Genomic DNA, 22,542 nt, shown 5'->3' with positions numbered 1-22,542 from the left:
TTAGGCTGCACAACAGCGAGTTTTGTGCTGTTGCAATCAGTACAATATAATGTAAACATGGGTTCACGGGTTTTTGCTGCTTTTCTTGATACAAAAAAGGCATTTGATACCGTGTGGCACGAAGGACTGCTTTTTAAATTATTCACGTTGGGAATTACGGGTAAATCCCTTTTGATATTTTTTAACATGTATACAAATTTACAGAGTAAAGTTCTTGTAAATGGGCAATTTTCAGATTGGTTCTCAATTGGCCAAGGAGTGAGACAAGGGGGTGTTTTGTCAACCTTGATGTACACAATATTTATAAATGACTTGCTGCTACAGTTAGAAAATAGTGGATTTGGAGCAAAGATTGGATCCTTAGCTGTGGGAAATCCAACCCTAGCTGATGATATTTCACTTTTGGCTATATATCCTAGCAATCTACAAAAGCTGTTAGATATAGCATACGACTACAGTAATAAGTGGCGATTCGAGCTTAGTGTTACAAAGTCGTACATTATCATTTTCGGACCCCAATACAAGAATTTTATCAATATGAAATGGTATCTTGGCCCGTCATGTTTGCCGGTCACCGATTCGGCAACACACCTGGGTCACCGGATTAACTCAAAGCTGACGTCGCATGACGCAATACTCGATGCATGCAAGAAAGGGAAAAAATCTTTTCACGGTCTGTTTGGTATTGGCATTAAACCGAATGGTTTAAATCCTTTGGTTGCTGCAAATGTAATTAAAAAGGTAATTTTCCCTTCAATGTTTTATGGAAGTGAATTATGGTGTAACATTTCAAAAAGTGACCTCGCTTTATTGGATAAAACTCTGAGGTATTTTGCCAAACATTTACAAGGTTTTCCAATACATACAAGATCAGACATTGCCCTGGGAATGCTAGGATGGACATCAGCGCAGTCCGAAATTGATAGAAGAAAATTGATGTTTTTACACAGATTGTGTTTGATGCCTAACAATGTACATACTATACGTGTGTTTAACGTTGCGTTATTTCACTTCATTCTGAGCGGATGCATGTCAAGCTGCGGGTTAATTTCAAATTTATATTATACCTCAAAGAAGTTTGACTTGCTCGGGTATCTAACTGATTATTTACATTATTCTGAAATTCCAGATAAACATAATTGGAAAGAAATTGTAAGGTCAAAAATTGTTGGTCTTGAAAATAGCCTCTGGAGAGTTCGTATGTCTAATCAAGCAGATTTTGATAGATTCTCTTCGATACACGAATACTTACGACCTGCCTCAGTGTGGCAGTCGGCTAAAACTAGACAACACACTAAGGTATTTACATATGTAGCTAAACTATGGGCTGCTGTTCCACAAACACAGCTTGATATGTGTATTAGATGTGGGAATGTTTATACAGACTTGATACTTCATTGTTGTGTTAGTTGTCCTTATATGTCGAACTTTCGAAATTCTTTCTGGGATTTCCTTACTGATAAATTTCCCCTGAGCCTGCACATTACGTTATTTAATGCAGAAGATGAGCTGCAACTACAATATCTTTTAGGTAAAAGGTTACCATCAGGAGTAATCGACAAAGAAAACTCCAAGCTATTCGTCCTGTATGCAGCATACTTTGTCATGCAGTGTGCAGCTATCTTCTGTAAATAAGGTACTGAAACTTGCAACTTATGAGTTGACGAACACTTTGTTGATTGATATTGTGTAAGAATTTGTATTCCAATATAGAATATTTTTTTTTTTTTTTTTTTTTTTTTATATTTATTGATTGTATTCAGATGATTTATTCTTATATCATGTAATCTTCCATGGAAGGAAATAAAGATGATGATGAAGGTATTTCATAGAAGAAGAAAAAGAAGAAATAATTTATTGAATACAACCTACTTGTAATTTCCAGGGAAACTCTGCATTTCACGTGGAGTCATTTCTCGGAAATTGTAGATAATCTTATAATGGTAGGGATACTGTAAAATAATACGATTTCAAATAATCAAGTGTACATTTTACCAGGCTTAAAAGGTAACAATATAAAATAGTAAAGTGTACATTTTACCAGACTTACGGTAAATGATCACCTGTGTGAATGACAATTATTCACAAGCTTTGCGTTGTGATGTTCCGTCCGTATGTCTCTCTATAATGCTATCTTTACCCAATCTGACTAAAATCAGATCTCCGCTGTCCTACGTGAAGATCTGACGATTACCATTTAATGGTCATGTTCTGCTGACCTTGGAAATGCAGCTTTCAAAAATTTGAAAGTGAATCAAATCGTTCTGTACAAATTCAGGCGCTTCATCCACACTGTCCAATCAAATCAAAGACATAAGACTTCATCTGATTAGCTGATAAAATTAGTGATTATGGCAACAGCATAGGTCACCAGAACTTGACCTAAGCGGTCGCAGTCAGATCTTCGTGTATTACATTGGAGATCTGATTTTCATTAGACTGATCTTAACAGATACCACTGGGTGGAAATTTATTAAACAAGGAACCACATACAACAAGGATATTATTACTAACTCCTGTCCTGGGACCCTAAGAGGGGGTCAAATAAGAAAGAATTTCATACAGTGACAGTTAAAAAATATTTAGCAAAGTTTGCAAATGTAGTCATTAAAGGTAGACTACTAAATGCAATATCTTCGCGGTAAAAACCGTAATTATTTTGTCTGTGTGTGTGTGTGTGTGAGAGAGAGAGAGAGAGAGAGAGAGAGAGAGAGAGAGAATCCAGTAAATCGAGACTGGAGGTCAAATGTAGTTTATATCCAGACTGGTTCAAAACAGGTCATATTTAGTTTCAAGCGTTGAGATTCACAACGGTGACCCATCGAATTTGACCTTAAAGGTCAACAGGTTTAATCCTGACAAGTGAGAAAAGAAGAATAAAATGCGATAATGTACATACTTTTCTCTGATTTAAAAATAACACAAACTTCAAGCAAATTATGGGTGCCTGCAGCCGATCACGAAATACAAAAACGCGTGAAAGAGGTGCTGCAGAAAGGAATAAAGTGAAGAAAGAAAATGAGGAATATATTCTTTTAGAAATACATACAACGAATTAAATAGCCAGTGAAAATGAAATTGGATAGTAATGTTTTTGTTATTATAAAACTGAATGACAAAATATTTTTATGGTAATGAAATAATGGGATATATATGTAGCAATGAACGTTAGAAAGCTAGAAACCTATACCAATTTATTTTTGTTTGTTCTTTGGACAGGAATGTAAGCACAATAGCAGCCTGCAGTTTTAAGGCAAAACTCCTTTAAACTCATTATAATAGACAAATTAGTATTTTCTAAAAATCAAATCAAATCAAATTTCTGTCGAATAAAAATCTGTAAAACTATGATGATAAACGTTATCTAGAAATCTCAATTTACTTTGATAAACGTTATATAGAAATCTCAATTCACTTTTTCTTCCCAAACAGTTCGATGACCAAACGGGACACGCTCGCTGGAAATACAGCAGTTGCCGCCACTACACATACATGTACCATTTTCACACAAAAAATAATGTCATGTGCAAGTCACGCACATTCAATGCATTCATTACGGCGACTTCTGGATTGAAATAATTCTTTGAAGAAAAGTTAAAGAGGTTCTGTGTCAATTATGAACTTGCTAGTGAACTTTCTTTGACTGAACTGCAAATAATTCCATAAATTTATCATAATGCTTTCCATCAAGTTTTATATTTTGCTTTGTTTTTTTTATTTCAGTGTGCAACTGAATTCTCAGCCATTTTCCGGCGATTTCCCGTGCTCCTTACAAATTATTGTCTTTCAGAATTTATCGCTGCAATAAAAAATGTTTTGACCCCTAAGGTGTGCCAAACCATAGTTCATCGTCTCATTGATAAGCACACAAGCACTTTGACTCGTTCCCGATATTACTTCCTCTGACTGCGATGAAATTCCATCATGAACAATGATAAAGGAACCAGACTAAATTTGGCGACTCCGTTGCATTTAGTCTCTACCTGCCCAAAGTGTGTTCTATAGTTGCATATATTTGTCGGGAGCAAAAACAAAAATGCAAAAGCTACGCATCCTTAACGCGGATACGTTTTGATCTAATCCCTTAATAAAGTGTTGACATTATCGAGATTATGCGGATGACGTCAAACGACATCGGACTTGTATACTGCTAAATTGCTCTTACAACATTCTTCCCGACTGATATAATTTTTACTTTTCTTGGCCCTAGATATGAAAATTGACATGCTTCGTTTTCATATTTATTTTGATTTAATCTCAGTCAGGACTCACAGCGCCACCAATGGTAACATATCTCATTTTCGGTTCACTTGGTTTATTTTCCTGACCCTGATCTGTTACCCACTGCTGACCGGGTGACCGAGGCTAATGATACTCTGTATTGTAGTATCCTTGGTAAATTTGGACGCCTGTTCGTGTGCTACCATAACACATCATTACCTTTTTAATCCATCATTAAAAATAAGAAATCTAAGGAGCTTTAACTCTCATATGGTATAAAAAATCTTCCGATTCTACTCCAAAGACAAATAAGATAAAATATCACAGTAAAAAATACAACATGAATAAAGGGGCCAATCATTCGCAGGGTTGGAGGATGGGGCTACGATTTTCTTTCCAACCAGGATACATTTTTTTTAAAGTCAAGATATACATAAGTAGGTTTTGCTCCTATCCGAGTGATAGTATTATTTCATGCTGCTTTATTTCTGCCAACCCCCTCCCCACTTTATTCGCCCTCCAATATTAAATGGCTGGTCCCTAAGTGTTAGATAAATATAAAATGTTAGTGTTCTCCAGATAGCATTTTATCACCAAAATACAACATGGTGACAAAGGGGGCGGGGGTTCCTTAGTAAGGGGAGGTAACCAACAAGAGTATCATTCTATAGAAGTATTTCCGAGGCGGATTTTTGTAGAAAAGACACGAGTTGTTCCGGTTGTTAGGTAACTACAAACCTCCTTGAATTCCGAGGACAATTCATAACCCGAAATCGGATAGATTCCGGCAGCTGGAGATTCATCAGACCTGCTAATGACGTCATACCACCGGAAAGAGTCTTCACACCAGCGACTACGAAATATAAATCAATAGCTGCAATAAAGAGGCTATTAATGTTGGTCAGAGTATTATAATGAGATGAGTACTATAGTGAGATGAGTACTATAATAAGATGAGTGCTATAATTACATGAATACTATAATGAGATGAGTACTATTGTAGACAGGTGTATACAGTATATACGTTTCTGAGGCCAACCTTAACCTCTTCAGGATATATTTTTGTCGTCAAGTAACGAGAATTGATAACATTGCTGAATACATTAGCCTGAAAAGGTCATCAGATATCTTTAAACTAGGACGGGACACTGCTATAAATGCCTACGTGGTAAAGATATGAGTACACCAGCCGATAAGCAGTCTAAAACAATTCATCAAAAAAAAAGGTAAGAAATAGAATAAACGTGGGGGAAAAACAAACTTGTGCAGATAGGGCGGACAGAATGGTGACAGTGTAGTAAATGCAACAGCCTGCGATTTAAAACACAACCACCACGAAACAATGAAACAATCATTTATAATTTTGGATGAGGTCTTAATTTACTTCTTGAAAAAGGTAATTAGTTTTTTAAAATCATATTGTTTCCTTGTCTGCACCACTAATCAGACACGTAAACAACAGACCAACTAATGCAAGAATAAGCAAAGTTACATGATTAGCCAAGAAACAAACAATCTGTCCAGCTGTTTTCAAAAGCCAACGTGTTTACTGCGAATAAAAATTCTGCGAAAGATTTTTTTGATAAAAATTCAGACACGCAGTTTACAATATTTTATATATATTGTTTACTTTGGGCCAGAATGACACGCTACTACCTTCAGTCAGAATGACACGCTACTATCTTCACCAATATTCATGCTACCAAAACCTCCATCCCCATCAGTGGAAGCTTTCCCCAAATTTGCCATGAATACAGTAACAGTCGTTAAAACGATTAGTTTTAATAAGCATGGCAACTGTCATATTTTCGTTTAAACATCTTTGCTATCTACACCTTGGCTGATCGAGCAGATATTTAGGTGCTTTGCCCTAGCGACAGCTATTGGATTTCACGAGTTGCCTCCCTTAGTATGTAATGCCAACTGACCAATAGAGTGCAACAAAGGTTCATTATAAATCGGCCGAAAATGGTGGAGGCAACTGACTTCCCCCGGGATCAATTAAATAGTCCGTTTATGGACATTAACCAGACGTACATGCCCGTATGGGTGAAAACGTCTATAATTTAAATGATGTTGGTCTTACCTTGTACATTTCTCACATAGTTCGTTGTCGATCTGTTTGTTGTCCTACATACTCCATGATGAATAACATGTATATATCACAGAAGAAATAAGTGTCAAAAAAAGTAGATGAATAAATTGGCAAAGAGAGAGAGAGAGAGAGAGAATGTTCTTCCATGCAATTTTTTTCCCCATGTTCTAATAAAAGCACTATTAAACAGAAAACGACAAAATGCCAGAATATGTACGCATTTATATACAAGTTTTATAGTGCTAGGATATCATACAGTGATTGATTCAGTCGTGATATGTTCGTGTGAACTTAGCCATTTACCTGCACGTTGAACACACTCAGTTTCACATAAGGTGATTTCATTTTGTCAAAGATTTCGCCGTACTTTATTGATAAAACGTCAGACTACTGTGGTTTCACGATAATGTTTTGCTACTTACCGGAAGATTTCCTCAGTCGGTGCTGGCGTGAGCAAAAGTGTGGGGCGAAACATTCCGGCGGCGCCATAGCTTGTTGTATCCTTCGTAAATTTGTCGGCGACAATGGTGACATTTGCCCCAGGAATTTCCTCCTGAATGCGGACTGCAGTTGAAAGTCCCACAACCCCGGCCCCAAGGACCGCGATGTTTGGTGCCATTGCGACGGTCACACTCGTATCGACTCACGTTTTCAGATCTATATGAAGGTCAGAAAGGCAGATAATAATGTTTAGCAGAAGGCAAGTCTATAAATAACTTCGTACCGTGCACACCCGTATTAAATTTCTGCTCGAATGTGAAACAGTTTTTCAGCGTTGCATTGCACCTTTATACCTATTAAGGTATTCAGAGTCTAATTCCTTATCATGCAGTTTTGTTCTTCAAGCTTTCTGAGGGTCTGACATTAATTTTATTTTGTATTAAAATAAAAAATCCCAGCCCCCCCCCCCCCCAAAGGGTCGATCACTCCGGAGAAACGTCAGAGCATCTGCGATCTGGGTCAGATTTTCGTGTAACTAAGGGTGCAAAAGACATTGTTTATGCACAAATTTAATGTTGCAGCCACATGCCTAATATGAAAATTTCAACAAAATAATAAAAAATAAATACATAGTGAGGTAAAAAGGTCAATATTTTGAGATAGGTATAATGAAGCAAAACATAAGAATACCATTCACTTGACCTGACAAAGTCAGTGCCAGTCAAGGGAATAACAAGTTTATGCACCCCACCCAAAAATGTATATATGCATTTTTCATGCCCGAATGCCATTTTTGAGAACACGTGATGTTCGCAGTGCAGCACAAGCCCTTCCTTGGGTGGTATTTTTGAAAAACACGGCATGCTTAATAGCTTGATGCAAATTTGAGATATTCAACTTGCCTTGAACCAACGTGTCTGTTGGTGTCAGTGGTGGCTAGCTCTATTTCATAGCCGTTTATTGGTATTTCACTAGCTATGTACTGTGCAGTGACTAACTGAAGTGTACATACCTCACATCAATTTCAAGAACACAAGCCGGAAAGACCAGATTACAAATATATCCATATATTTAATCATTACACAATAATACCGCAAAAAGTCACACCATAACCTTAAAGGGGCCATTTGCGAAATTGTATCCTTCCGCCTAAAGATAAGGCGTACAGACGGAATTTAATTTCACTACGATCTGATTTTTATCGAAGACTGGTTATTCCTCGCTTCCTTTCAGTCACAAATTGATAAATTGTATTCCATTTGGAAAGTTAATATATATATATATATATATATATATATATATATATATATATATATATATATATATATATATATATATATATTCGTGTGTGTGTGGAGAGAGAGAGAGAGAGAGAGAGAGAACACATTTTAACCCAGAAAATGCAGCTTGGTCCCAGACGCTGTAGCTGGAATTAAGTGGGTTCCGGGTCAATTCGGCCCAGAGTCGTTTTTGGCCCTGGTCGTTTCGTAGTTCTGTACTGAAAATGGTATTATAAATTATTCAGTCCATTTGTTGTTTACTGGAACCCTAAATAGAGGCATTATAATCAGCATTGAAATTATAATCTAAATAAGTTACAAGGCTATATTATTTTGAAACTGGTGAAATTATATTTCTGTACTTTGACAACCATACGTTCTCGGTGTCACACAAACGTACATTCAATAGACAGTAGTTTCTTATGAACAAAATACAAATTAGGTTTAATAATTTTTTTAAATGTACATGTTATATCAATGTATAGCGGACGCTTTCAGATCACACATTTTAAGATGTGATTAGGAAAAAGGAACGGATAAGTAAGAATCGCCACATAATCGCCTGGTCCAGAAAAGCCGGCACAAAACATTTTGCAAAGTGACACTGAGATATATCATGCATTCATCAATCAGAAGAATGTAAATTTGCATAAATTTGCGAAACGACAAATATCGCATCTATTAGTCGATCCGTAAAAATAATAATAAAATGCTTCGGGGTTAGCAACCGTATATTTTTTTTAATAATAATAATAATAATAGTATTCAGCAATTTAAATAAATTAAAAAATGGTATTCATCGAAGTGTCCATCTTTGCTTGCCAAGGTTATGATAACCCTATAGGATTATCGGAACCTTGGCTAGCGAAGATGAAAAGATATAACCACGATCACCCTCCCATCCCGACCGCTCCGGTGGTCTAGAGGTTAGAACGTCGACCTCGGATGCGGGAGTTCGTGGGGTTCGATCCACGGCCGAGTCATGCCAGAGACTTACAAAAATGGTACTAACAGCTGCCTCGCTTGGCGCTCAGCATTACGAGGTTAGTGTTAGGACTGGTCAGTCTGGTATCAAGATACTATGACTAGGTGGGACGACATCATGCTACATGTCTGCGACATGATGCCCCAGTGCTAGGCATCACTAACTGCCACACTGCAGACATCGTTACGCTATGACTGTAAAATTGTTAAAGCTACGTTAAAAATCCAAATCACACACACACACACACACACACACACACACAGAGGGAATACTAGAAATGAATAAAGATGGAACTGACCTCGTTCACATTTAAATCAAAGAAACTGGCCTGATAGTTTATGATATTTGCGTCCGTGGTTTTAGATAAACCGTCATGATTTAAATTAGCGCTTACGCAAAGAAAGGCCACTGAAACAGTGTAGACCAAATAACCAAAAACAGACATCACATTGAATTGTAGACGTTTCCATTGTGTAAGTTACTTTTCTCTTTCTGTCAACTGCTTTGAACTATTTAAATATGTATATATTTTTGTTTGTTTGTTTAAAGAAAATATCAACATAAAATGTAATATTTGTCTATGTCATACCTTCGTTTACAGTTTATGAAATTCAGAATACGAATCGTCCCGCGCCAAAACGTTGCCGGGCCGAATCGACCTCATAAGAATAGTAGGCCGAAACGACCCGGGCCAAAACGACTCTGGTCCGAAACGGTTCCTAACAGAATCCACATGTTCCCGTTAAGTGGTACCACTCGACCGCCTAAATTGTGTGCTAGTAATCTCGAGGCCATCTCTAGACGCTGATGTTTTTGTCTTCTGCACTAATGACTAATTTAGCACATCTTCAGCCGACCTACGTACAGTATGCATAAGCAAATTGAAGGTACGTGACATACTATCAATCACCATCAATCACACGATAGCCTGCTGACCATCCAAGGGACTTCATTTACTCTTAAGTGGCTTCACTTAAATAGAAATCTAGTCAAGTCCGATCTGATTAGCTTCTGCCGATGTTGACTTAACTTCGTACAGTTTTAAATGGTGTGATCAAATTTCATGCTGGCTGTAGTTTTACACAACTTTCTGGACGATAGTATACTACGCTGTCGACTGTAGGCAACGGGAGCTAAGGTTAGTTCAGAAAGTATCACGTAGATTTTCACATGGACAGGTTTTGGGATTTTGTGATTTGGTACTTTCTTGTCCTAGGTTTCTTTCCCGATGTCATTATTTAGTGTGTGATTCTTGGTGTGTTAGAAAATTCAACACATGGCCATTTCGTTCTCAGTTATACATGGAAGGTTACACAAATGGAAAATGTTCCCTAAATTATGACCCAAATATATAAGCAAGGATAGCTACGATGTCGTATCCTCAGCTTGATTTGTTGTGGTTGAAGTCCACGAGGTACGAGTAAGGGTACTAATATTAGTACTAAAGCAAAGACAGCCAGGTTTTTTCGTGACAGTTTATTACTAACATCTGAAACACAAAAATGGCACTAATTGGACAAGGTCATGTTGTGTTGTTTTTTTTTAAATGGCACTAATTGGACAAGGTCATGTTGTGTTGTTTTTTTTTAAAAACGAAAAGCACATTTGAAGACTACTGAATATGTACAATAATACACTGTTTTTCGCTTGTAGATAATAGACCCGCAACATAACAAGGAAAGTAGCCTCTTATGAAAGTGGTATACACTTCTTTCTGGCTTAATGTTGGGAGGATCAAGTGATATTTCGAGGGAAAAGTCAGAACAGAGTTCTTCTCTGGTTAAATATGATGTGGGTCCAACGATATGTTCAGGGAAGATGCGGAATGAGGTTTTCTTATTCAACAACATTTCTATAATATTTACGTCGTGGGATTCATACAATAACGGGTGGTGAGTTACTGGGTAGAAACACTTGTACAAATTAACGTTATATGCAGACTGTGAAAAGTAGTTGCAGCACCCCCGCCCACCCACCCACCCTGGCCGTATACAGCATAGTGTAAAATACAGTGTGTAGTCTTGGAGTGTGTGTGGGGTCTGAGGTCTGGTTTCTGAGTCTAGTGGAAGCAGCTTTTTTGTATGTTGGTTTTAACATGTGCTTGTTTGCATGCAGGTCTCTCATTTGTTTTAGGTCAATCACTACCGTTCTATATCACGGTATATTTTGGAAAGCATATTAATTTGAAAATGAAGATGATTTGTTTAGATTGTCAGGTGATTTAAACAATTTATTTTGTCTTTCCTGCAAAGAATAAGCGATATATGTATATAAATAAGTATTCTTGAAATATTATACATATCATATTTAACAGTAAATTAAAACTTTTTCTAGTAGGTCTACAGAAAAACGAACACAGTACTTTAACATAGGTGATATTCTTTAACTTAGTTTTGTTTGCTATTAAAGGATAGGTCCCATCACAGGTCATATATAGTAAGCCAACAGTGCGTATATAGTTTTAACCGACTATATAGTAAGGTCAGTATATAGTACTGATTGTTCCTATCATTTCTGATCTTGTTATAAAATCGTTATCTGTCCATTTAGTTCTTGAAGAAAAATATATTTACAATCTTGTTTATATATGATGAATACGATATTCTCATCACCTCTTGATCAAACTTTTCCCATTCTTTATGAAAACAGTAAATTATTAGCTTTTATTTACCGAGCAGTCAGTGTTCGCCCCATGTCAGTTCTAGGTCATATAATTGTTTTGGAATCTCTCATCAATCATCTTGTATAATTTGAGCCAGTTCTTGAGAATTCTTCTGTATCTTACTGCTTGCATTGGCTTTCTACTTAACTCATTCTAGATAAAAGGATTTGGAGTGTGTTTTATAATGGCAATTAATGTATGTACAAAATTACATATGCACAGCTTCAGTGTCATTTGCTTTGTAAAAACCCCAAGCTTCTGACCCAATGTTCAAAGTTAGTGCTATTTTAGTATTAAATATTTGGAACAAACTTTTTGTAGACAGTTTACCAAAAGGATTGAACCTAGTCTTCAAACTGTGAAATGCAATAAGCGTATGTGCTGCTTGTATTTTTTCCATATTTACACAGAGCTAGTGTTGATTTTGCCGAGGTATTGACTAATTATTTAAACTAAGTTATACGTTTTGTCTACGCTGTTATTTGAGACTAATAAAGATCACCTTATCTAATGTAAACTATATTTAACTCTTACTCTGTAGTTTTGTATCTTTGGTGTGTCTGTTCCTAGCAAAATCACAGGTGCTCGATGCGAGCTTGATGTTGAGAAAAAAATTAATAATCTGAAGGGGAAAAAAACTATTTTAGATTATCCCCATGACCCGTTCTGACATAGGACCCTCTCTATCATAATATACAAGTACTTAAATATTATGATAGAGAGGGTCCTATGTCAGAACAGGTCATGGGGGTAATCTAAGATAGTTTTGTCACTCTGTATGATTTTTTTCCCTTCAGATTATAGTTTTTTTCTTTCTTTCTTCTCAACATCAAGTTCACATCGAGCACCTGTGAGCAAAATGGGACTGAGTAAACTGTATTGAAAAGAAATGTCAATCGTCTCCGGTGATGCCTGGTCAATTCTGAGGCGGACAGTTCGAAGCAGACAGTCCGGAGAAGGGACAATTGGGAGACAGACATTTCGGAGAATGGACAATTCAGAAAAAGAACAGTTCACATTTAAAAAAACAAATAACGGAGATGAAGGAAATATGGCGATGTAGTAATTGTTCATGCAAAGGATGTTGCCACTTTTCCACTGCGAAAGATGGAATAACGAGATTTGGATCGCCATCTCGATTGCATTATACCAGTTATTGTACTTATGATTCAGTTGATTTCTTAAGTGGCTGTAGACACAGCATGAACCGAAAATGCATAAATATCTGGCTTAAAACAGTTTACGAAAAGCAATTTTTTTTAGTGATAATGGAAATTTTGAATCTGGTGAATTGATCAAGCTTGTTTGCAATTCTTAAAACAAAAAAGCGTTTTGTTCATAAAATAGAACGTTTTGTTAAACTAAGAATTATTACACTGTGTTTGATCATTTGAGTATTGAATGTATTCAGATATATTTTGTTCTATAACTTAGCTCAAAATTCTAAACTCAAATTGATGTATCAAATCTAGTTTTTATATGCGAGTAATGTTAAGTCACCCTGATTTATTATTAGAAATTTCCATGCTCACGATCTCCGAATTTTCTGTCAACGAAATGTCCCCTCCCCTCAGAATTGTCCATTCACCGAACAGTAACTGTCCGTCTCCGAATTGTTGTTTCTCTGAATTGTCCGGTCCTAATTGCCCGCTCCGACTTGTCTGTCTCTGAATTGCCCTTGAAACGGCTGTGGCATATGCGAAAGATTTGTTTCCCATTTGAAAACTGGTGTCATTGAATATATTTTATATAAATAAATAAATAAATTACTTATACTATTTAACACAGAGCAGAAAATGCGTTCGTAATGAGTATTTTAATATGGTAATTCAAGCAACCACAGGCAGAAGTGGGCATTGACCCTATGGTTTGGGCGGTGGGGTAGCGTGGATGACCTAGAATACTTTAGAAAATCATTTATCAAGTATAGCTTGACAAACATTCAATGTCGTGGGCGTGTTTTTTTAATTTATTTTTTGTTTTTAAAAAATAGTTGGTTTAGTCATCTTTTTAAGAAGTAAACGTTTTATGAGAAGACGCATATACCATTCATTTTCTGCTGTGCATTTAGTAAGTTTATGATCAGGTACTTAAGATTGTTAAGTATATTTAATATGTATTATTTGTTGGATTTTCCTAATGTTTATATGTTATATACATTTGTATTTAGTACTTGACCTTGTCCAAAATAAAGTTCTCTTTATATCTGACCAGGGACATTTATTTTGTAAACAACATAATACATAGCTAATATTTCTTAATTAATGTAGATTTAATATTCAGATTATTATTACTGTAAACATGTTTACCTGAATTTGAGTTAAAAGATACAGTCTTGATTCTGACCCTAAAAAGTTGTTGCATGGAAGTTTCTGTTAAGTGACAATTGATCACATCAGCTTGTCTTGGACTGGCTTGAAACAAAATTCCAAACCTGTACTTCTCATATCGGGGGGTGGTAAAGTGCATAATTTCCACAGCGCATCAGGGCAAAGCAAATGTTAGTGGCCAAAGAGGACCCTTTCTGGCAGAGTAAGAAGATCATTAACTCTTGCCAGTGTTTACTTCACCTAAATGGTTTGGAAGGGAGAATATGGCTTTCTGTTGACCACAATGGCCGCTGTACTCTCTGTTCTGTATGGGATTAGGCTTGTTGTTTTTGCAAAATCTTCCTTGTTCTTCTGTGTGAAGAGTTGCCAGGTGGAATCAGTAAAAGTTGATGCCTGGCATCTGGTCAGGTGTGAAGTCATTGGATGGATGGATGCTGAATTCTGTGGCACTGCCCTAACTGTCATTTTGTGATCGTCTTGGCAGGAACATTTACAAACAAAATGGCACCTATATTGAGTAAGATTTAATACCAGATGCCAGGCTGAGAATGGGTGATCTCCATGGGCAGTTGTGCCATTCTATACCAAATGCCAGACCCCAAATGGGTGATCTCCATGGGAAGTTGTGCCATTTAATACCAGATGGTAGACCCTAATGGGTGATCTCTATGGGCAGTTCTGCCATTTAATATCAGATGCCAGACCCCAAATGAGTGATCTCTGTGGGCAGTTGTGCCATTTAATACTAGATGGAAGACCCTAATGTGTGATCTCCATGGGCAGTTGTGTATTTAATACCAGATGCCAGTCCCTAAAATGGGTGGTATATCCATGGGTAGTAGTGCCATTTAATACCAGATGGCAGACCCTAATGGGTGATTACCATGGGCATTTGTGCCATTTAATACCAGATGCCAGACCCCAAATGGGTGATCTCCATGGGAAGTTGTGCCATTTAATACCAGATGGTAGACCCTAATGGGTGATCTCAATGGGCAGTTGTGCCATTTAATATCAGATGCCAGACCCAAAAATGGGTGATCTCCATGGGCAGTTGTGCCAATTAATACCAGATGCCAGACCCTAATGGGTGATCTCTGTGGGCAGTTGTGCCATTTAATACTAGATGGAAGACCCTAATGTGTGATCTCCATGGGCAGTTGTGCCATTTAGTACCAGATGCCCGTCCCTAAAATGGGTGGTATCCATGGGCAGTAGTGCCGTTTAGTACCAGATGGCAGACCCTAATGGGTGATCACCATGGGCATTTGTGCCATTTAATACCAGATGCCAGACCCTAAAATGGGTGATTCTCCATGGGCAAATGTGCCATTTAATACCAGATGGCAGACCCTAATGGGTGATCATCATGGGCATTTGTGCCATTTAATACCAGATGCCAGACCCTAAAATGGGTTATTCTCCATGGGCAAATGTGCCATTTAATACCAGATGCTAGACCCTGATGGGTGATCTCAATGGGCAGTTATGCCATTTAATACCAGATGCTAGACCCTGATGGGTGATCTCAATGGGCAGTTATGCCATTTAATACCAGATGCTAGACCCTGATGGGTGATCTCAATGGGCAGTTGTGGAGGATATTACCACTACTCCTATTCAGTTGTAAGAGGCTGTGATAGAGTTATGCATGTAAATATTTATGTGCCAGGCTATCCATCTACAGCTGAAACCCTGCTGATCGAAAGGATGGATATGGTCCAGATGTGGTACAGGAAATAAGACCATCTTTCAGCAGTTTTATGTTTCATCACAGATGTTATTGACCTTGTTAACTTGATATTTATGGTGCTGAAAAATTTATATTATAAAATGCGTTTGAAAAAAAATCTTGTGTAGACAAAGTAGAGGACAGGACATACATGTGCATCACCTAGAAGATGAAAATGAAATACTTAAATAATGGCTTCTTTAAGATTGTAGGATATAGATGTGGTAAGTTTATAAATCTTACAAGAACTGGGGATTCATGTAAGAAGAATTTATTTTCAAAATGTGGTATTTTAGCAAAATGTTTTGAAAAGTATGTTTAGTGAAAGCATCAGTAAATACAGATTAATTTGTTTCCAGGCATTCTTTTATTTTAAAATTAGGTTTGGAGAAATGTATAAAATGACATGTCTCTAAAGCTTTAACAGACAACATGCTAGATGTCTGAATTATGATAATTTTTATAATTTAAAACAATATACATAAAGTTGTAGTGAGTATTATTCAAAGCATTTTGTCTGGAATAAAGTATCTTCATAAGATTAAAAGAAGTGACAGAATATTTTCAGAAAAAGGTGATTGCTACCTAGGTGATGTAGAGGGGTATATAGCCTTGTTTGGGTAGATTTATTTATTCAAGTTATTATTCACTGACTCTTTTATAGTATGATAGACTGAGTCCTATGTTAGAATGGGACATAGGGGTAATCAGAGGTAATTTTGTCACTCGGTAGATTCTTCTTCCTTCAGATTATTGCTTCTTTTCAACATCAAGCTCATGTCGAGCACCTGTGCTTTGTCCCGGTTTGGTGTTGGCCTTTGCTGTCATATTTCAATCACCTCCATTGCCTTCCTTTTCCATATATTGTTCTCTGATGTGATCACCTTGGTTTGATTGTGATGATGGAATGTCCCATATTGCCACAATGTTCATATATGACTGATGACTGTCTACTGATGTGTTCCTTAATCCTGGTTTCCTACACTCTGTCTGTATCACTGATGCAATCTTTCTCACAGTCATTACATTTGATATAATAAACCAAACCACATTTTTTTAACATTTTCAGTTTTGTCCTTCACAAGGGCAAGTTGTTAGTTGATGAAGGCACTGTGGTTTTGCTGAACATTTTGAACTCTTGAGATATTTATGTTCTGAGCAAGGGAAATTATTAATGATCATGAACTAACCATAGCAAAGACGCAACCTCTTAAGTTAAGTATAAAATGATGTTGAGTCCAGGTGAATATGTGGAAAGGATTAAATGAATGCTAGGTCTCACTGAATTTGTGACAGGTATAACACAAACATTAAGTCAGGGCAAATAAGCAACATGCATGAAATGAATGTTAAGTCAGGTTAAATAAGTAATGCATGTAAAATTAGGTTGAGGTGAATGAGTAACAAATAATAAAATGCACAGACTCATTGTTGCATATGCCACATACAGAATGTACTGGCATGTTTGCAGTTCTTAGTTTTACCTTGTGATGTATGAATACCTATTGCTGAGTGGTCATATGGTTGGTCAATAGTCCATTTCACTATGGCTTGAACTAGTAAAAGGAAATTAATGGCTGTAGGGGTTGAACCAGTAAAAAAAATTGCTTTTGGGGTTGAACTAGTAAAATCAAATTAATTTCTGTCAGGGTTGAACTAATAAAAACAAATTAATTGCTGTCAGGTTTGACCTAATAAAACAAATTAATTGCTTTATGGTTTGAACTAGTAAAAATATATTGTAAATTTAAAACAGTGCCATGCAGTAAATTATCCACAACAAATTACAAAAATGACAATCTATGACAACCCTTTTCTTTTAAAAATAATTTTATTTATTATATAAATTTAGAAAATGTCCAGGTCTCCTAACACTGCAATAGAGTATTGTTCCGAAAGATATTTTTTAACTTTGACAACTTTTCAGGGTGAGTTAAATTAGTGACATGAACCTAATTCTAAATGTTTAAATGTTTAGCTGTTTATTATGTCGTGCCATCATTTTCAGCATATTTGAATTTATAATTTTTCATTTTACAAACGTCATTAAACTTTGCTTATACTAGTCATTTATTTGTCTATCAGTCAACATTGATTTGTGTTGAATTTAATTCTGTAGATAATATGTCTGAAACTTATTTTCTGTTTTAACTTTGACAGAATATAACTAAAGTTTTAAGAACCTATACCTGTGAAGAACTTTATTCCTCCTTCCACTGGACATAATGGTAGAAGTTGTCTCCCTTGTCACTGCTCTGCTGTATGGGTTTATAGTGGTACTGCTGTGGAAATTCATCCGAGTTCTAACTGAGTACAAGCACGTGCTAGATGTAACCAGGCACATTCCAAAACTTAAGTACCATCATCCAGTATGGGGAGACTTCTTTATGGTGAGTTTTTAAACAAATCCTGTTGGGTGGACTCAGAGTTATTATCCCTTATGTTTGTTCAATCTTTCATTCTTAGGCATGATGCATTATGAAGTCACCAATGTCATAACCTTGAATTTGTTATTCAAACATTAAAGTTCTGAAAGGATTCAGAATTGTAAACTGTAATCAAACTGGTCATAATAGAATCATTTTCACTAAATCCAATCAAAGTGAAGCAAAAAATTATATAAAAAATAAAATATGAAATCATGACTTGTCATGAAAAAGGATGAAGGAAATTCAGTTATGAGAAATTGTTGTATGCTTTTATGCAAAACATTTATTTTCCAATTAATTGATGATCCCAGGAGTATTAATTGTTCCAGCTGTGGTCTTCGAAGGTCAAAGCTGACCATCAAGAATCTCGTGATGCATAAGATTACAGGTGGTTAGACAACTCGAGTTTTTGTTTGATCTGTAATGTTTTATTCTTTATCACTGACATTGATAATGCAACAGATAATAAATGGTATGAAGCATACATTTTGAACAACATCAACAACAACAACAATGACAATGACTGCTGAATCACATCTATTTGTATTTCACCAGATGAAGGAGGTAGGTGATTATCACAGATGGCTGATGGAGGATGTGCAGAGGACTGGCGCCAAATGGCATGTGCTGTGGGTGTTATTCCTTTATCCGGTCTACAGCGTAGAACACCCTGACACCATAAAGGCCATTTTGAAATCCTCCACCTCAAAGACCAAGGGGGTTGGTGGCGCATACACAATTCTGGAGCCATGGTTGGGTAAGAACAACGTTGACATAGCTTTCCTCACCCACATTAGTGAAATTGCAATTCTTACTGCTCTTATTATGAGTCCATTATCTCGGGTATTTTGTCTCTGTCTCCTCATGAGAAGCACATGCTAACAGGTTTCAGCAGAATACCATATATGTAATTGATATACCTTAGTTTGAGAGATTAATGACATCTGTTTTATAAACAATTATGTATATTGCACATCAACCATTACAAACTACATGTATATAAAAATAAATTATATGACTCGTTTATAAATAAATGGATAAGCAAATGGGTGAGAATGAATGGCACAAAGACAAGCGAGGATTTAAATTTTTTGTCTTGTGGAAGATTCATTGAGACAAGGATTGATTTTTTGGAGTTTAACGCCATTTTTCAGTACATTATAGGCGATCTCCAGCGGACAATATATTTGGTGGAGGAAGAACCCCAAAGACTTCAGAAGAAACACTGACAAGCTTTCTCTCATTCCCATGTTAGTAGAACCATGACTCGAATTCATACAGACAGAGGTGAGATATGTGAATGTGATGTAAAGGCAAGCACCTTAGACCACTGCCCTATGCGGGCCCCACCTGTTAAAGTTATGCATTTGTCCTTTGCTCTGATGAGCCCTGCTAAACAAAACATAAAATATAATGGAATCACTAGATTGATATCCTTGTCTCAGTGTCAGTCCCAACACAAATGCTTATAATATCTTGGAATGACTTGGAATTTTTTAGTATGAATGTCTTCCTTTTAGCTTGTTGACTCTTCCATCTTGAACTAGGTGGTGTAGACATCTGATGGAATGTTACAGGTTCTGAAAGGATGGGGGTAAAAAGAAGACTCCCCCCAAATAAAACATGAAATACCAGGAATCACTTGTATCTTGAAAAACAACACCTAGTCTAATATCTATCATATAGTTGATTCTCCATGTACACTTTAGTGACATCTATTATCACATAGTTCATACACTTACATACAGACCGCTCTGGTGGCCTAGTGCTTAGAGTGTCTGCTTCGGATGTGGAAGGTCGTGGGTTTGAACCCCAGCCAAGTCATACCAAAGACTCATAAAAACGGTACTAACAGCTGCCTCACTAGGCGCTCAGCATTAAGAGGTTAGTGTTAGGACTGGTCAGCCTGGTGTTGGGATAATGTCACTGGGTGAGACATCATGCTGTATGTCTGTGGCATGATGCCCCAGTGCTAAACATCACTATAAACTGACACACTACAGACATTGTAGTGATATGACTGAAAAATTGTTAAAGCTAAATTAAATATCCAAATCATGCACACACATGCACACACACACACACATTGTTTGCATTTTAATACTTTTGATATGTCAGCTTGTTAGCATATCACTTTTTGTGAGTCTGATTGGTCCAAATAAGCCCATGACATTCTTGTACAGTATTCTCATTACTCATTGGCTGCAACTTTGAGAATTTTCTTGTTCTACCTTCTGTAATCTTTTCTTCTTTAGTATTACTATCAACATTTTTATGGCCATCTTTACAACTGATGGCCCTATTTTTATTTGGAAGACATGGTTACTTCTGTCCAAATATCACCAATTTATCCCACGGGGGCTCATTTACAAATGAAATTAAGAGTATCGGTCAATGAATAGAGGGCTGGAGGTCCAAATGTAAAACTAGAACATGGGTACAATGCACCCTAACTCCATGACAAGAATGGTTTAAATGTCAGTTTATAGGAGTAAGTAAACTCACATCTCTTTTAAAAGGAATGTCGTTCTGTGCCAGTCTCCCAAATAAAAGCAAGTTATCCAACTGCAGTGTTCTTCCAGAATAAATAATTCAAGTATCTGGTCACAGTACATTAAATCTTGGTTCACTATTATGCACTCAACAGTAATACCTTTATAATCTGGATTTAGTAAAATTTCTGCATCAAGTAACAACCATCCTTTCACATGAATATCCAACAACTGGAATGCTACTTTAGTGGAATCAACACACTTTAGGTGGAAACACTGTAAAAAGTGTGAACTGTCGTCGAAAGCCATGTATATGACATATCAAGTACTCGAAGCAAGTGTGTGAGTTATATGCCATGACACGGAAACTTTAATTGGAGATCAAGTGTTAAAATTGATGTCCATGTTAAATAATCAATTTATTTAGAAGGACAGTTTCTCTTGGAATTATAATTTAAAAAAACAACTAAAGTCTGCTTCTAAATGTTATTGGTTATCAGATTGTGCATTATTGTTTCAACTAATGCCTTGGACTATTTTATCATGAGCAAGAATTGAAATGTACAGCATCTAAACCAAAATTTAATGTATGCCAGAATTCATCATTTTTCTTTCTATCCAAACTATTCCTACTAAAATAAGAACTATCTCATAAACAGAGCAAGGTTAACTCATTTCATAACTTCAGTATTAGATCATTACCAATTGGAGATCTTCCATGTCTGGTCTTCATGTACATTTGGTTCTCCATCTAAAGTTTAGTCTGACCTGCACTATGGTCAATGTAAACTTTAATAATTTCTTGTCTTATCTTTAAATATGATTGGTTCTTAATGTAAACTTGAGTAATGTCTAATCTGACCTCTACTATATCGATAGTTCGCCACGTAAACTTGAATAATGTCTAGTCTGATTTCCACTATAGAGTTGGTTCTATGTATAAACTTGAATAATGTGTTGTCTGGTCTCTACTTTATTTGCTTTTCCATGTAAATCTGAATAATGTCTTGTCTGTTTTCTACTATAGAGTTGGTTTGCCACTTACACTTGAATAATGTCTTGTCTGATTTCTACTATAGAGTTGGTTTTGCCACGTACTCTTGAATAACGTTTACTCTAATTTCTACCATAATATTGATTCACCACATAAACTTGAATAATGTCTACTCTGATTTCTGCTATAGAATTGGTTTGTCACAAACTTGAATAATATCTTCTCTGATTTTTACTATAGAGATGGTTTGCCACATAAACTTAATAATATCTACTCTGATTTCTACTACAGAGATGGTTCACCACATAAACTTGAATAACGTCTACTCTGATTTCTACTATAGAGTTGGTTCCCCACATAAACTTAAATAATGTCTACTCTGATCTTTATACTATAAGGTTGGTTCTCCATGTAAACATGAACAATATCCAGTCTGACCTCTACTACATGGTTGCTTTGCAAAGTAAGCTGTAATAATGTTATTCAGCTAGAAGTTGAAAAGTAAATTTGTAAGTTTGATTTTACAGAGAATGTGCTTTTCATATTTGTTTATATTTTATATCCCAATCTGTAACTTCATCTAGTGCAGTACTTATATACAGAGATTAATATCAGTGTGATAATTACATAATTACTTTCAAAGTAGTAATTATATACAGACATTAATATAAATGCAGTAATTATATTAAAAAAATTATTTTCAATGCAGTAATTATATACAGACATTAATAGCCATGTAATAATTATATACCGACATTAATATCACTGCAGTAATTATATACAGACATTAACTTCTATGTAATAATTATATACATGCATTAATATCAATGCAATAATTAAATACAGACATTAATATCAATGCAGTAATTATATACAGACAT

The 22,542-nt window shown here is 36.1% G+C and overlaps 2 protein-coding genes across 3 annotated transcripts in view; one reads left to right on the top strand and one right to left on the bottom strand.

The window, feature by feature from the left end:
• The window catches only part of LOC149782623 (D-aspartate oxidase-like), a 31,460-nt gene extending 24,460 nt beyond the window's left edge, over nt 1-7,000 (bottom strand). The window contains exons 1-3 of one of the 2 annotated variants that reach the window (XM_089934110.1): nt 6,739-6,999; nt 4,960-5,074; nt 1,873-1,952 (exon numbers count right to left, since the gene is read on the bottom strand). In XM_089934110.1, coding sequence (XP_089790236.1) covers nt 1,873-1,952; nt 4,960-5,074; nt 6,739-6,935 — 392 coding nt within the window. In that variant the 5' untranslated portion in view covers nt 6,936-6,999. Of the gene's footprint in view, nt 1-1,872; nt 1,953-4,959; nt 5,075-6,738 lie in introns of both variants that reach the window. The other variant, XM_089934111.1, reaches the window with a different exon arrangement.
• Nucleotides 7,001-9,717: 2,717 nt separating this feature from the next.
• LOC149782622 (ultra-long-chain fatty acid omega-hydroxylase-like) overlaps nt 9,718-22,542 on the top strand; it is a 46,069-nt gene continuing 33,244 nt past the window's right edge. The window contains exons 1-3 of the mRNA XM_089934103.1: nt 9,718-9,909; nt 17,907-18,136; nt 18,731-18,932. Of these exons, the coding sequence (XP_089790229.1) occupies nt 17,972-18,136; nt 18,731-18,932 (367 nt within the window). The 5' untranslated portion in view covers nt 9,718-9,909; nt 17,907-17,971. The remainder of the gene's footprint in view (nt 9,910-17,906; nt 18,137-18,730; nt 18,933-22,542) is intronic.

This window comes from Sinohyriopsis cumingii, chromosome 15 (assembly GCF_028554795.1).
Source record: "Sinohyriopsis cumingii isolate HCF-2022 chromosome 15, ASM2855479v2, whole genome shotgun sequence".
Taxonomy (NCBI): Eukaryota; Metazoa; Mollusca; class Bivalvia; order Unionida; family Unionidae; genus Sinohyriopsis; species Sinohyriopsis cumingii.
The sequence above is the reverse complement of the archived record's forward strand: the minus strand, read 5'-3'. Positions and strand labels throughout refer to the sequence as shown.